Raw genomic sequence first — 16,602 nt, forward strand, 5'->3', positions numbered from 1 at the left:
TGTTTTTCACTACGGTTCATTCTGTATGCCTATCTTATTCTGTACACCGCCCTGAGTCCCTCGGGAGAAGGGCGGTTTATAAAAACAAATAAATAAATAAATAAATAGTCATGCCGGCCACATGACCACGGAGACGTCCTCGGACAAGCGCTGGCTCTTCGGCTTTGAAACGGAGATGAGCACCGGCCCCTAGAGTCGGAAACAACTAGCACGCATGTGCGGGGGAACCTTTACCTTTACCTTTATCTAGATTAAAGGGATCCAAAAGAGCCAATTGGGCTCTGCATAACACAATAAGCTTATACCCCTCTATAACAAATGGCACACAGGAGATTACAAATGGCACCACTGCCTAATGAATTTCATAACTTGAGATCTGCTTCTTTGGGAATTGAAATACTTGGTTAACATGCTCTAAACACACTTGTACTGTAGGTTCTTTTTCCCATGCTTATCACCCATTTGTATTTTCTCTTTCCAAATTCATAACAACAAAAAATTCTTTAGAGAGCTAAACAAAGAGCCGTATTGGTTTTTCTCAAATTGATTCTGGACAAAGGAATATTTCTAGTTGCAAACAGGTACATTTGTTTATTTTATTAATTAAATCTGTTATCTGCCAATTGCAGAGGTTTACAACACTACATAAAACTAAAATTAAAACCAGAAATAATAAAATAAAATTTAATGAATAAAAATAGGTAAATTATAATAAATGCTTCAAAAAGCCAAGCTAATTGTCTTAATTCAGAACACATTTCAAAGACTGCAACAGCACAAAGGATCAACTAGGAGGAGAGGGAGAAGAAAGGTCCATGGGTGGCTTCCCTGGAAGAAGGAAAGACCCAGAGCTCCACCCAAGACTGTATAGAAGGGACTTGGGGAAACAGTAGGTACCGTATTTGTCTGGGAAAAGTCAAGCAGTTCCAAGTACGTTAGAGTAAATTCCAGCCCCTCCTGCTCCCTCTCCTTCCTTCCTTCCTTCCTTCCTTCCTTCCTTCCTTCCTTCCTTCCTTCCTTCCTTCCTTCCTTCCCCCTCCGTGTGTGTGTGTGTGTGTGTGTGTGTGTGTGTGTGTGTGTGTAGAGGAGGGAATAGAGGGAGACAGCAGGAAACCATGCATTGGATGAACACAAGTATTGTGTTGTAAATATCTGCTGTAAAATATAAGCCACTGTTTATAGTTAAAAGTATAAAGCTCTGAACTGTCTTGTTTTCTGTGTCAATTGCTACCAATGAAGAACAAACTATAACTCCAGTTCAAAAAGAATCCTGTCACACTGTGACAATCAACCACAATGCTGTTAGAATCCAATTGGCTTAGTTGCTACGGGTCTAGCTCCTTCAAAGAGAACCATCCATATATTCATTCCAAGAAAGGTTCTACTCATTCCAGTTTGGCTAGGATTCCTCCAGAATACAAATCAGTTGTTCTTTAGATTGTTAATTTGTGCAAATAGAATTTATTCAGAAAAGGCTATAGAGAGTTTTTCTTCAACACAGCATTTGGGCCCTGGTTGCCACAACTGAGAGTGAGACATCTATGGAAGACATATTGCTAGATTATTTTATTTATTACTCTAGCTCTATTTTATTCTGTTATTGTTATTAATAAAATGCTACGAGTCATATTAAAGCATAATAGTATGGAAAATAATATAAGGTGACCCTTTGAGAGCTGAATGCAACGAAATTTCATTTTAATGTATGTCGATTAGTGTACATTGAAAGTGACAATAAAGTTATTATTATTGTTACTATATAAACACTTGGGGAGACCATTTTTATTCCCTTCAGAGGTACACATCACACCAAATTAACCATATGGTTGTCAATCCATATCAATGAATAAAAATGTGGTATCTATCCCCATCCAAAGAACTTTTCTCTGATTAGAATTAAAAAAATCACATTAGCATATTATTTGTGTCATGTGTAAGCCTGTGACAACATATTTTTAATAAACAGATCTGGTAATAGTCATGTTAATCTATGTTATCTGTATCCAAGACAGTTTGTCTTTTACTTTGGAGCCCAACTTTGCTTTTATTCCTGGTCTAGTACGGAAAAAACATTCCTAGAGTCTAGATCAGACATGTCAAACACAAGGCCCGGGGGCCGGATGTGGCCCGCAAAGTGGTTTCATGCGGCCCGTGACGCCATCCTGGAAACAAGTGAGGGAACGGCCCCCACTGCCTTGGCCCTGGCCCAGAGACCCTCCTTCCTCCAGAGACCCCCAGATCTGTCCCACTCCTGCCCAGGCCCCCATAGGCACCCTCGATGCGAATGATGTAGAGCTGGCCACGCCCACCCAGTAGGCCATACGCACTCTAGCCACGCCCACCCAGTAGGCCATGCCCACCCTGGCCATACCCACCCGGCCCCCTGAGGGCAACCGCAATGCTGATGCGGCCCTCAATGAAATTGTGTTTGACACCCCTGGTCTAGATCCTCAAATATCTTTTAAGCAATATAAATCACATAATGTTTAATATGTTTTAACTGTATTCACTTGAGTTCTGGATTTGGCAAAACGTCTGGCTGAATGTAATGTTATAAAAAACTTATTTTTCTGATACTGATTTTGGAGTCAAAACTAGTCTACATATTGTAGCTGTATAATGATATATTTCAAATTAACAATAAGTAGAGGTAACAATTTATATATGCCATCTTCTATCTTTCATATGGACAAAAAGGATAAACAAAGCAGATCAGAATTATATTTGCTACTTTTGAGGATACACTAATTTGGATATACTGATGTTCTGTTTAAAAAAATGCAGAGAATATAACTTTTTCCTGTTTTAATATCATCTATACTACAGTTGAAAATCTGTGGTTCTCTAGGAGGTTACTGAATTACAACTCCAAGCATTCCTTACCATTGGCTTTGCGAGATGAGGTTAATGAATTATATAGCTCAACACAGCAACAAACAGAGGACCCACCTTGATGCTAATAAATTAAGTCAGAAATTATGAGCTATAAAATAGGTATAAGTTGCCAGAAGACCCTTACAAATGTTCAGAAACAAGTAGCAATTCCTAGTAGCAGAGAGAATATAAGTGTAAATTTGCACCCTGGGTTTTGATTCTGAGTCAGTTTGGTATTTTTTTTAAAAAAATACTTAAAACATCAAATGAATCTAAAGCAGGGCTTTTCAAACAGTGGTACGGGTACCACCTGTGGTACATTGGCACCTGGCAGGTGGTACGTGACCATCCTAGAAAAGTAGTGGGGGAGAGGAATGAGCTGAACCAGTGGCAGCACCGCACAAGCCTGAGCAAAAGATGGCTGGAGCTGCAGGGCTGTCAGGACTCAGCGGAAGCACCAGGATCAGCATTTCTTCGGGGCTGTCAGGGCCCAGCAGAAGCACTAGGATCAACGCCAGGCTGCAGCTGGAGCTCGGTGCTGATCCCGGTGCTTCTGCTGAGCCCAGAAGAAGTGCTGATCAGCTGGAACATTGCAGCATCTCCAGGGTCTTGTGATTTACATTCAGATGCTTGGCAACTGATTCATATTTATGACGGTCACAGTGTCCCAGGGTCATGTCAAGTGACCAAAACCTGCTGCAACCATCCAGCAGACGGGTGGAATCAACCCCTCCACCTGTTGTGATTCAGGGTCAGCCTGTGGGTTCGGCAGTTGGGTCGGATGACTCAGAGGAGGAGGAGGGGGGGTGTCGAAGAGCTTGATGAGAGTCCTCAGCCAGGCCCCTCTCATCTGGTCACGACGCAGACCCAGCTGTGTGAGCCTGACAGCGTGGATGAAGATGACCCACAGCTGGCCCTGTTCAAGGACGCCCGACGCAGGAGGCAGTCAATCCGGAGTAAACAGAGGAAGGCAATGGGGCTCCTCGGAAGGAGGCAGAGAGAAGCCACGCCCTGAACTGTATTTAAGGGGGAATGCGTGGGAGGGCTGGTTTGCTGAAGGCAACCGCTTGAAAAGCTCCTGTTTCTTGGTTTGTGTCTTGTTCTATTTGTTTTTGTAGCAATAAATTTGACAGGCGTAATTCCAGCCTCTTGCCTTCTTGTAAAAGGGGTTGTCCCTGCCTTTTCTGCAGGGCCGGTAGCAGGCTGGTACAGAACACCACCCTCGCTGCCAATCCTCAACAGAAATGCTCACAATAATGAAAACCTCGGACAGGAGGAAGAGTGCCGCTGGGCGGGCAGGCAGGTGTCTTAGTTGGCTGTGGCTTGGGGGGCACTTTTTTCAGTGCTGTTGTAACTTCGAACAGTCAGTAAGCGAACTGTTGTAAGTCGAGGACTACCTGTACTTCATCACATTTTTTCCTCTTTTTTTTTGGTCATCAAATTTTTGACACCTTGCTAGGAGACTGGTGGTACTCAGATGTTGCCATATCCTAAAAGTGGTACGATGGGTGAAAAAGTTGAAAATCCCTGATCTAAAGAGCAAGAGTACAGAGCCACCATAATTGGATATTATTCCACAAATAATTCAAGGATCTGAAGAAAAAGACAGACACAACTAAATCTTTCTAAAATGTTGACAAGAGTTTTCAAAGTAAACCCTAGATGCTACAAAATTTCATATACACCATGTTTTTGCTGGCAGGATGTTTTTGATGTCATTCTTATAGGATAGCTAAGAGAGTGACCTGGTAGAAGCAATTTGATGCTCATGGGAAACAAGAGCATCACATCAGTCACCACTCAGAAGGACCAAAGTACTTACATCCTTCACTAATAAGGCTAGCCCAGGGGTCGGCAACCTAAAAAAGAAAAAGAGCCACTGGGAACCGGTTCCATCACAAATTAAAAAAAGAGGGAGCCGCGTGCGTGTGTCCATGCACGCGCATGCGCAAAAAGGTTTTTTGCGCATGCGCGGACGCACGCGGCTGCCATTTTTAAAAAAATGAGATGGAACCGGTTCCCGGTTGCCCGATGGCGACGGCCCGTCTGCAAAGCTGCCGCTTTCGGCAGCTTTGCAGACGGGCCGTGGCAGCTTCCGCAAAGAGCGGCGCCCCTGCCCATTCCGAGAGGTGCGCGCGCACCTCTCCGAACGAACGGAGGTGCGCGCGTACCTCCGCGCGAATGGGCAGCGGTGCCGCTCTTTCAGGAAGCCCGCCAAGGCCCGTCTGTGAAGCTGCCGAAAGCGGCAGCTTAGCAAACGGGCCGCGGCAGCTTCCGCAAAGAGCGGCGCCCCTGCCCATTCCGAGAGGTGCGCGCGCACCTCTCCGAACGACCGGAGTTGCGCGCGCACCTCCCCAAACCTTTGGGGAGGTGCGCGCGTACCTCCGTGCGAAGGGGCAGCAGCGCCGCTCTTTCAGGAAGCTGCCGAAAGCGAAGGGTCAGCGGCGCCGCTCTTTCAGGAAGCTGCCGAAAGCGAAGGGTCAGCGGCGCCGCTCTTTCAGGAAGCTGCCGAAAGCGAAGGGGCAGCGGCGCCGCTCTTTCAGGAAGCTGCCGAAAGCGAAGGGTCAGCGGCGCCGCTCTTTCAGGAAGCTGCCGAAAGCGGCAGCTTCCTGAAAGAGCGGCACCGCTGCCCGTTCTCCGAACGACCGGAGTTGCGCGCGCACCTCCCCAAACCTTTGGGGAGGTGCGCGCGTACCTCCGTGCGAAGGGGCAGCAGCGCCGCTCTTTCAGGAAGCTGCGAAAGCGAAGGGGCAGCGGCGCCGCTCTTTCAGGAAGCTGCCGAAAGCGGCAGCTTCCTGAAAGAGCGGCACCGCTGCCCGTTCGCGCGGAGGTACGCGCGCACCTCCCCAAAGGTTTGGGGAGGTGCGCGCGCAACTCCGGTCGTTCGGAGAGGTGCGCGCGCACCTCTCGGAATGGGCAGGGGCGCCGCTCTTTGCGGAAGCTGCCGCGGCCCGTCTGCTAAGCTGCCGCTTTCGGCAGCTTCACAGACGGGCCGCGGCGGGCTTCCTGAAAGAGCGGCACCGCTGCCCATTCGCGCGGAGGTACGCGCGCACCTCTCCAAAGGTTTGGGGAGGTGCGCGCGCACCTCCGCCCATTCGGGGAGGTGCGCGTGCACCTCTCCAAACGGGCGGTGCCACTCTCCATTTGGAGAGGTGCGCGCGCACCACTGCCCGTTGGAAGAGGTGCGCGCGCACCGGGCGGCTGGGAGCCGCAAGAGACGGCTCAAAGAGCCGCATGCGGCTCCGGAGCCGCAGGTTGCCGACCTGTGGGCTAGCCCAATGCCTTCCCTGCCCAAGAACAGCTTTCAGATTATTGTTGGCTCTATAAAAGTGTTGACAGCTGACATCACTAGACCACGAGATGCACGCCCAAAAACCTATTCTGCCAATTACATCATTTTTCAGGCAAACGTTCAAAGCCAAGAATGTCACAAATACACATTTAGGCAACAAAAACTTTACAAAAATTCCAAGCTATTTATTAAAACTTAATCCAGAAAATAGAAAAACATGTCAATTAATTTCTAAGTTTACGAAGATGGAAAAACAACACTGATTAAGGGGTAAATTATTGTCTGACCTTTCCATCTGTGAATGTCCAGTCAATACAGGACTCTCAACTTTCACTGTCTTACAACTAATTCAAAAGTCAGGGGGGAGGGAGGGGGGATCTGTTATTACTCAATCAACCACCCTCACTGTGCTGTTCCCCACTTGGGCCCCAAGACGACTGATACAGTCAGGTTTTTAGGCACTTACAAAAAAAGATCATCATACACTCTGACTACCAGCTAATATTCATAATACACTCTGTCAATCTTCTGTCTGTTTGCCAATTCTGGCACTGTATGTTCTATAGGTTGTCCTCGACTTGCCATTGTAAGTGGCACAGAAAGAGCTGCCTGCCGAAAGAGGGCAGGCAGTTCCTTCTGTGAAAACAACCTGGGCACTGGGATGGAGAAAGGAAGCCGAGATCCCAACGATCTGAGCTCTTTCCTTTTCTGGTTCCAGTCCTAGCTCTCTTTCCCTGCTGTGCTCTAGAAAGTTAAAAAGACTTTCTAGCCCAGGGTGTGGGAAGGGAAACTGGCACGAAGCACTGAAGGAAACAAAGCTTGGAGAGTTTCCTTTCTCGGACATAAGAGGGCTAGTTCCCCTGCCCCCTCTGGGATAGAAAGGCCTTGCAGAAAGACTGAAAAATCATGCAAAAATGGAGCATGTTTTCATGCGATTTTCATAAATTCTGGAGGCTGTGCAATTTCCAGAGGTCCCCTTGCAAAACTTCCAGAGGCCACACAAGTATCATTTTTACATGGCCTCCACAGTCTCCAAACGTTGCACAAAAACACACTCCATTCTTGAATGGTTTTTGGAAGCCAAGCAAGGCCAAGCAAGAATAGAACTTGCTCTCATGTGGCCCCTGCGGAAGTTGTACGAGAGGGCTGTGTGATTTCATGCATTTTTTTTTAGAAATTGCAGAGGTTGCACAAGAAACGCCCCCAAGCCGCATCAAGACACCTGGGACTGCCTTGATAGGCCACGTACTCAACAGGAAAAGACTACTCTCTGAAGGTAGGTAGCTTGCAATGGATCCTTATGGAGGTAATCTCACCTTGAGGATGGCCTGAGGGAGACTTTCTGAGTGGCAGTGGAATTGCTAGGGCTGAAACTGAGGCCCAGGCTGCTCCTTTAAGCCCAGCCTCAGAGCTGCCATCCACTGCTGCTGTTCAGGGTGGTCTAGATAGGAGGGTCTGGCAGATGGGGGGGGGTAGGGGGGAATTATAACATCCCCATCATTGGAAGAGTGGGTGTGCTGCCAAGTACTCAAATTTTGACCATACCACTACAGGGGCACTGTAATAATTCTAACTTCAAGCAGGGGTCATAACTCTAGTCATTGCCATTGCAATTTCAAACAGCCACCGAATGAACGGTCATTAATCGAGGACTACCTGTAACAAAAGTTAACCGTATCAGGAACTAGGAATCTGGGCCTTCTTATTAAATAAACTGATAGAATAAAGGTATAGGGGCCTGGCAGATCCCAGGGAGAAGGGTGTTCCACAGAACAGTGTCTGCTCCAGAAGATATGCTTCCTAATTTCCACTAAATATCAACACTTAAGAAAAAGGACCTGTAGCATGCTTACTCTATCCAATCTTACTCTATCCAATCTCAAGGATGAGCAGCCCACATAGGAGCCGTGGTGGTGCAGTAGTTAAAATGCAGTACTACAGGCTAATTCTGCTCACTGCCGGGAATTTAATCCTGACCAGCTCAAGATTGACTTAGCCTTCCATCTTTCCGAGGTGTGTAAAACGAGGACCCAGAGTGTTGGGGACATTATGCTGACTCTGTAAACTGATTACAGCAGACATGTCAAACACAAGACCCACGGGCGGGGGCCCAGATGTGACCCCTGGAGCTGTTCCAGAAATGGCAAGGGACCGGCTCCCACTGCCCCAGCCCTGGCCCACCCCAACCTGGCTGGGCTCCCTCCCGTTGCACGCACATGAAGCGGCGAGCGCTCGGGGACTGGTGGTGTGCAGCAGCAGTTGCAGCTCATTTGCCTCACCCCATCCCGCCCCTCCTGGCCTCATCCTGTCACGCCTGGCCATGCCCCACTTTACTGGGCCTCTCCTCGTCTGGCTCTGCTTTGCTAGGCCTCGCCTCACCACACCCAGCTTCACTTTGCTGGGCCAGGCACCAAAGCACTGCTGAAAACAGCAGAGTCTGTGTGCGCGCCTGCCTTGCCTGTGTCAGCCAGGTTCTCCATGGCACACTACAGCTGATTCAAGGAATGGAGAGCATGGCTGCCGGGTGATCTTGTAGCAGGCACATATACAGACTCTGCTCTTTTCAGCGGCCCTTCTTGCTGCTGGGGCTGCCGTTCGCCTTCCTCTGCACAGCGCCTCCATGCCTTGGTCACAGCCTGCAAGGCTTACCTTTCAATGGGACCGCCCTGCCCCCGACTGGGAAAGCCACAGCTGGTGGCAGCATGGCCACCAGCAACACTGCCAATCTCTCCCCCTCCCCTCACCCCTTCCTGAGCATGGAGGAGACAGAATGGGACCTTTAGGCCATGAGTCTTCTGACTGCCAATGTGCGATAGGCGATCACAGGGGCTGTCGGGGGGACATGGCAGGTGAACGGCAGTGGTGCGCAGTTTCTGGCATTGGGAGGGGGGGTTGGAAGCAAAACTGCCCTTCTGGCAGGTGTAGTGTCAATCCTGGCGTGAAGGCAACGGAGGGGAGGGTGGACAAAAAGGAAAGCCACTGCTCCGCACATTTTTTTTTAAGCTGCCAGAGTCTCTGGGCAGAGGTTTCCCATTTCAACCCCTCCTCCTGTCGTCTCTGCTCCTGAAGGGCCTCTGCATGGCTCTCAGCTCACTTCTCCCAGAACCTGCGCACATGTTTGTGTGATTGTGTGTGTGCACATGCGTGCGTGGGGGGGGGGTCTTACCTGCTGCAGCCCAATGCTATGACATTGGGGAGAAAAAGAATGGGAGAGATAAGCAACCTCCCAAGAAGCCTTGATCAACCAGAAAAAGCATGAGACCCCAGAACATTGGTGGCTGGGCTTATAGCTGTAAGGATCCCATCCACTTGCTCAGGACTGACCAATTCAAACTCCTCCTTGATAACAGGGATTAGACATATTTTCCAAAGGATCTACCCAGCGGGAATACTAAGCAAAGTTGAGCATCTTTGTCTGACAAATGGTGAGAATGTTCTTCTCAATGGTCTTGGAAGAGTTCATATGGTTCCTCCTTATCAAGGAGTGATCTGACCACCCAAAAAAGGGTGGCCAGCCAGTTATCTGCACACACAGTTAAGAGTGGAGTAGTTCATCCCAATGAAGGCTCCTACTTGTGCTCAGTTGGCTTCATTTTTTCTTTATCCAGATGCACCCTAGGAATTGTCACTTCATCTCTTGGACACCCTCAGTAAACCATGGTATTGTACGAGATCCACATACACGTACAGACACAATCTGGTTCACTTGCCATGTGCTCATTGCAAACCACAAAAAGGTCCTCTACCAAAACATACACCAGAGTTTCAGGAAAATGCCCAAGCTCCCTCTGAAAACTGCATAGAATCCACCAGGCACCTGGAATGAGCTGAGTGAAAAGGCTTCACTTCCATAGAACTCTAAACCAAGAGGGAACGATCCATCCATAGCACAGGACCCTAAATACATATCACAACATCACTGACTTAAGGGAAAAACCAGATCCAATATGCGATGTTTGCTCACCACTATCAATTAGTTTGGCCCTTGAATAAGTTTGACCAGGTCCATGATTATTATGGTATACTTAAAGAAACTATAGTAACTGTGTACAGATAAGTATTTAACAGCATAATTCAGTTTATCTTGAATTTACATCTACTATAATCAAAGAAAGTGGTGGCTAAGTGGGTTAGAACGCTAAGCGGGCTAAGTGGGTTAGAACGCTGAGCTTGTCGATCAGAAGGTCAGCAGTTTGGCGGGTCAAATCCCGAGTGCCGCGTAACAGAGTGAGTGCCTGTTAGTTGTCCCAGCTTCTGCCAACCTAGCAGTTCAAAAGCACGTAAAAATGCAAGTAGAAAAATAGGGACCACTACGGTGGGAAGGTAACAGCGTTCCGTGCGCCTCTGGCATCTAGTCATGCCAGCCATATGACCACGGAGACGTCCTCGGACAAGCGCTGGCTCTTCGGCTTTGAAACGGAGATGAACACTGGCCCCTAGAGTCGGAAACGACTAGCACGCATGTGCGGGGGAACCTTTACCTTATAATTAAAGAGCTTATTCCAAGAACAATGTGCAGTCTTCTATTTTAGCCAACTAGCATCCACAAAAGTGCCAGATGAAATAAACATATTGGAAATCTTTCAATTTATCCAAAGCTATTATGGATGACATTTACAATATTCAGATGGTTCCAAACTAATTAAGTGTGCATATGGAAATGAACTTTCCTGTCTCTTCCCTTATTGAAGTCATGGATACAGCTAAATTGGCTGAGCTATGGTGTGAACTTTGAGGAACAATCTGTTTGCGGTTAGTGCTTCCACCCACTTTTCAGTTCTCTTGTCTGATGGAGCATCTTTAGATCAGGATGCTGGGAGGAGCTTCTCCAGGGAAAGAAAACTAGTTAACAAGATGTGGCGTGGAATTTGTAGTCCTCCAACCTTATTTCATATGCTGAAATTTGAAAACACACTATTCAAGACACTATTTATTTGAACAAGCCGGCTTGGCCTGATGGGGGATGGGTTGGGTTTTTTATTGTCATTTTTAATATATGTATTTACTGTTTTTAGCTTGGGCATATGTTTAATATTTTTTAACTTTTGTATTTTTGTATTTTTTATATCTCTGCCCTGTTCACCGCCCTGAGATGTAGTCCTCCAACCTTATTTCATATGCTGAAATTTGAAAACACACTATTCAAGACACTATTTATTTGAACAAGCCGGCTTGGCCTGATGGGGGATGGGTTGGGTTTTTTATTGTCATTTTTAATATATGTATTTACTGTTTTTAGCTTGGGCATATGTTTAATATTTTTTAACTTTTGTATTTTTGTATTTTTTATATCTCTGCCCTGTTCACCGCCCTGAGTCCTTCGGGAGAAGGGCGGTATATAAATAAAATTATTATTATTATTATTATTATTATTATTATTATTATTATTATTATTATTATTATTATTATTATTATTTACCTTAATCAAAGCTGCTGGGTTATCCCTGCAAAGCACAACTGGAGTGTAAAAAAGTATGTGATTTCCAAAAGTGATTTAAAATAAACTTTTACTATTTTTTTAAAAATAATTCTGTTAGATTTAGAAATGAAAACAAATATACACAATATTTTAAATAAATATTCAATAATAAGATCAGTTATAGTTCTTTCAAGATAGAAGCTTATGATTAAATATACCCACTTCTAGATATAAAAAGATATAACAGTCATATGATGAAGTTATGGTGTTTTCTATTTATATCTTTCTGACAGAAAATAAATCAAGGAATATTTTATAATTCACTCATCAGAAATATCTAATTTCAATAGTAAACATAAGCTATGTGCCACAAATCTGATCATGTGCCATAGATTTGGCTTTTACTCCTGACAATGTTCATAATGATTTCACACTGAAGGTCTGGAAATCCAAAATCCTCTTAAATACAAAATGGCAGCAAGGAATATTTAATTTAGCCATACATAAAAAGCAATATTGAATATTCAGGCTCACAGATTTTAAGAATACATTGAGAAACACAGTGACATTCACATACAACAGCACATGCTTGCTTGACTGGCTTCTCTCATTAATAAGTCAGGACAGACCCATTCATTTTTTAGAAATGATAATCAAGAGTGCTAACTTACTCCTTCCCAGATAAATCAAAGTTTTAAGCCAAGGGAAAGTATGATTTCAAACTCTGGCTTATTAACACAAGAATCAGATTTTCTAATTTCCACATAAGCAAACTACAATGCAATCAGCCAGGTTTGTTAATACCACCTACTGGCAGAAACAGCACATGCTTGTTTCCAGGTTGTGTAAAAACATGACTATAATTGAACTAACTATAATAGAACATTACTTTAAAAACTGGAATTCTGCTGTTGCTATGTTACCTCCATTCTTTTCTTTCTCTTTCTCTGAATTAATGTATTAATACAATTTAATACATTAAACTGTATTAATAAGAAGGGACAAAAAATGAAAAGTAAAATTAATATATTCTGTAGAGATTAAAGGATGCTTTTATACAGTCTTTTAAGAAGCATTGTGGTTGATTTAAATAATTTATATGCATACACACACACACACACACACACACAGAGAGAGAGAGAGAGAGAGAGCATAAGATAGACAGGGATCCTGCTGAGGGGGAGAAACATATCATTGTCTAAGAAAAATCTACAAATCTAAAGATATTGATAATGAATAAAAATAAAGTCATCACAAAGTGAAAAGTACATACTGTATTTTCAATCCCTACTCTATTACGAGAGATTGGCACCATCTCCAATTTGGCATTGTTGGGTAGATTGGCAAATCTCCACTGCAGAGAAAGATCCAGCACTGTCCTCTGAAATCTGCAAAACATACATTCCTATTAATAAGTTTTTACACTGAAGCTGCATCAATGTTTTTTTCAATATATTATTTCTCATATAAAAGAGATTGTATCAATAATCAGAGTAGAAGGCTAAGCTCTTAGTTGGGGAAACAATGATTAAAATGGTAGTCAGAAAGGCTAACTTTACATACAGGTAATCCCAGTCTTATGGACACTCATCCAGTGACTGTTCAAAATTACAGCAGTGCTGAATGGCCTTAAGAAGGGCGCCTGTAGCTGCAGCTTTTGTAGCACCCACATGGTCACGTGATCAAAATTTGGACACTTAACAGCCTACCCACACTTATGACCACAGAGGCATTTCAACTTCCACCTCCCTATCTATGTCCTTCTGATGTCTGTAGTCCTGTGCTTCACCTCCCTAGCTGATCTTCACTGTTTCTTGCTCCCACTGATGAGGCAAACTCAGCATGGCCCTTCACAAGGCAGCTACTGGCCACATGAGGCTTTCTTCCAGGTCACGTACAGTGACTTCCTTTCAAGACTGAGACTGGGACTGGGTTAGGGTGGCTAAGGCTTTGCAGTGCACTGCTGAGCTTTGTCCTGTGGCTCAGGGGGCCGCGTTCTGCAGCTCCAGGGATGTAATGCACCAAAAAAAAAAACCTTTATGTCATACTCCTGGGTTGGGTTATGTTGTGATTCAGGGTCAGCCTGTGGGTTCGGCAGTTGGGTCGGATGACTCAGAGGAGGAGGGGGGTGTTGAAGACCTTGCTGAGGGGGTTGAAGATCTTGCTGATGATAGCCCTCAGCCAGGCCCCTCCCACTTGGTCACCAGGGAGACCCAGCTGTGTGAGCCTGACAGTGTGGATGAAGATGACCCACAGCTGGCCCTGTTCAAGGACGCCCGACGCAGGAGGCAGTCAATTAGGAGTAAACAGAGGAAGGCAATGGGGCTTCTCGGAAGGAGGCAGAGAGAAGCCACGCCCTGAACTCTATATAAGGGGAATGTGTGGGGAGGGCTGGTTTGCTGAAGGCAACCGCTCGGATAGTGTTTCAAAGCTCCTGTTTCTTGGTTCGTGTCTTGTTTGTTTTTGTAGTAATAAATTTGGCAGGCGTAATTCCAGCCTCTTGCCGTTTGTAAAGGGGTTGCCTTTTCTGCAGGGCCGGTAGCAGGCTGGTACAGAACAGGTTAGGGCTGACCGTTGCACTGCAGCCCAGGGGCTACTTTTTGCAGCCCCAGAACCATGGCGACCCTCTCATCATCAACTGGAACCAGATGACAGCAAAGGTAAGCCGGGGAGGGCAGAGTGCAAGGTAGCTGCAGCTTCCTACGGCATGACAAGCAGCCCCAGAGCCATGCAGTTCTGCGGCTGCCTGCTGCCCTCAAGGTTCATGACAACCCAAAGGGCAGAGAGGAGGCGACAGGGAGGGGGAGTTGGAGGCAGTCCCTTCCCTTACTGAGACTCAGGACCGGAAGGGACCAGGCTTGGAATTGCTGGGATTGGGATGGGTCCTCAGCTAATAATCACAGTGGGGAGTGCAAGGACTGCGGCCGCTAAGCAATGCGAGTGTGTCAAATCTCACTTCACAACTGTATCACTTAGCAACAGAACTTCTGTTCCCGACTGTGGTATAAATCGAGGACCACCTGTATTGCACTAAGCCATAACATAATGTGTTTCATTTCATTGTATGAAGCCACTTATTGAGATTTTTTGTCACCAAGGCTTATGGATTAATTAATGTTGCATGTTTCTAATTGTGGTTTATTCAAGAAGTCATATTTAGACAAACCATGGCTTAGTACAATGTCTGAACCAATTAATGAGCGTGTTTGCAAAGAATGCTAAGCCAAATTTTAGATTTGGATTCAGTTATGTCATCCAAACCCAGGGACAATTGAGAGTAAAGCTAAGGATTAAAACTATTTGGGTATATGCCCACTGATCATTTTATAAAAATGAAGGGGCTGGGAAAAGAACTAAATTTACATAAGCATGATTTCAACTCAGGAAGTGTCAGCTGAGAAACCAAAATAAAGTTGTCTGGAATACCAGCTAGGAGGAGAACGAGATACAAACTATTGTCAGAATTTTTTCTGCAGCTGGGACCCATTATATTTGGAAATCAACACAAATACCACTTACTCTTTCTCATAAAATTAAAGGTAAATGAGAAAAACATAACCTACCACAATAGGGGAAACATACAGTTGCAAGAAAAAGTATGTGAACCCTTTGGGATTACGTGGAGTTTTGCATGAATTGGCCATAAAATGCGCTCTAAACGTCATGTAAGTCACAACAATAGAAAAACACAGTCTGCTGAAAATAATACTACACAAACATTAGCTGTTGTCATGTTTTAATTGAACATAAGATGGAAACATTCACAGTGCAGGGTGGAAAAAGTATGTGAACCCCTAGCCTAATGACTTCTCCAAGAGCTAATTGGAGCCAGGAGTGAGCCAACCTTAACTCCAATCAGTGTGATGATATTGGATGTGTTGCTGACAGCTGTCCTGCCCTTTAAAAACACACACCTGTTTTGGGTTTACTGGTCTCAAGAAGCACTGTCTGATGTGAACCATGCCTCGCAGAAAAGAGCTCTCAGAAGACCTATGATCAAGTATTGTTGACTTGCATGAAGCTGGAAAGGGTTACAAAAGTATCTCCAAAAGCCTTGATGTTCATGTGTCCATGGTAAGACAGACTGTCTACAAATGGAGAAAGTTTAGCACTGTTGCTACTCTCCCTAGGCGTGGTCATCCTGTAAAAATGACTGCAAGAGCACAGCGCATAATGCTTAATGAGGTAAAGAAGAATCCTAGAGTGTCAGCTAAAGACCTACAGAAATCTCTGGCACATGCTAACATTTTTGTTGACACATCTACAATAAGGAAAACATTAAACAAGAATGGAGTACATGGGAGGACACCACGGAGGAAGCCATTGCTGTCCAAAAAAAATATTGCAGCACATTTGAGGTTTGCAAAAGAGCACCTGGATGTTCCACAGCACTACTGGCAAAATATACTGTGGACAGATGAAACCAAAATTGAGTTGTTTGGGAAAAACACACACTATGTGTGGAGAAAAAAAGGCATAGCACACCAACATCAAAACCTCATCCCCACTGTAAAACATGGCGGAGGAAGCATCATGGTTTGGGGCTGCTTTGCTGCCTCAGGGCCTGGACGGATTGTTGTCATTGATGGGAAAATGAATTCCAGAGGTTATCAGGACATTTTGCAGGAAAACGTACGACCATCTGTCCGCCAACTGAAGCTCCGCAGAGGATGGGTGATGCAACAGGACAATGACCCAAAGCATACAAGTAATTCAACAAAACAATGGCTTCAACAGAACAGAATACGCCTTCTGGAGTGGCCCAGTCAGAGTCCTGACCTCAACCCGATTGAAATGCTGTGGCATGACCTTAAGAGAGCGATTCACACCAGACATCCCAAGAATATTGCTACACTGAAACAGTTTTGTGAAGAGGAATGGTCCAAAATTACTCCAGATCGTTGTGCAGGTCTGATCTGCAACTACAGGAAACGTTTGGTTGAGGTTATTCCTGTCAAAGGAGTGTCAACCAGTTATTAAGTCCAAAGGTTCACATACTTTTTCCACCCTGCACTGT

General features: G+C 45.3%; 1 protein-coding gene across 4 annotated transcripts in view; it reads right to left on the reverse strand.

Annotated features, from left to right (window-relative positions):
- The window catches only part of ASPSCR1 (ASPSCR1 tether for SLC2A4, UBX domain containing), a 90,961-nt gene that overhangs the window by 67,827 nt on the left and 6,532 nt on the right, over positions 1-16,602 (reverse strand). For all 4 annotated transcript variants that reach the window (XR_014491365.1, XR_014491366.1, XR_014491367.1 and 1 more), the window contains exon 3: positions 12,859-12,973. Coding sequence is in view for 1 of the 4 variants with exons in the window: in XM_083353947.1 (XP_083210073.1) it covers positions 12,859-12,973 (115 nt within the window). In the remaining 3 variants the exon portion in view is untranslated. The remainder of the gene's footprint in view (positions 1-12,858; positions 12,974-16,602) is intronic.

Source organism: Vipera ursinii (assembly GCF_947247035.1).
Source record: "Vipera ursinii genome assembly, chromosome: 2".
NCBI lineage: Eukaryota > Metazoa > Chordata > Lepidosauria > Squamata > Viperidae > Vipera > Vipera ursinii.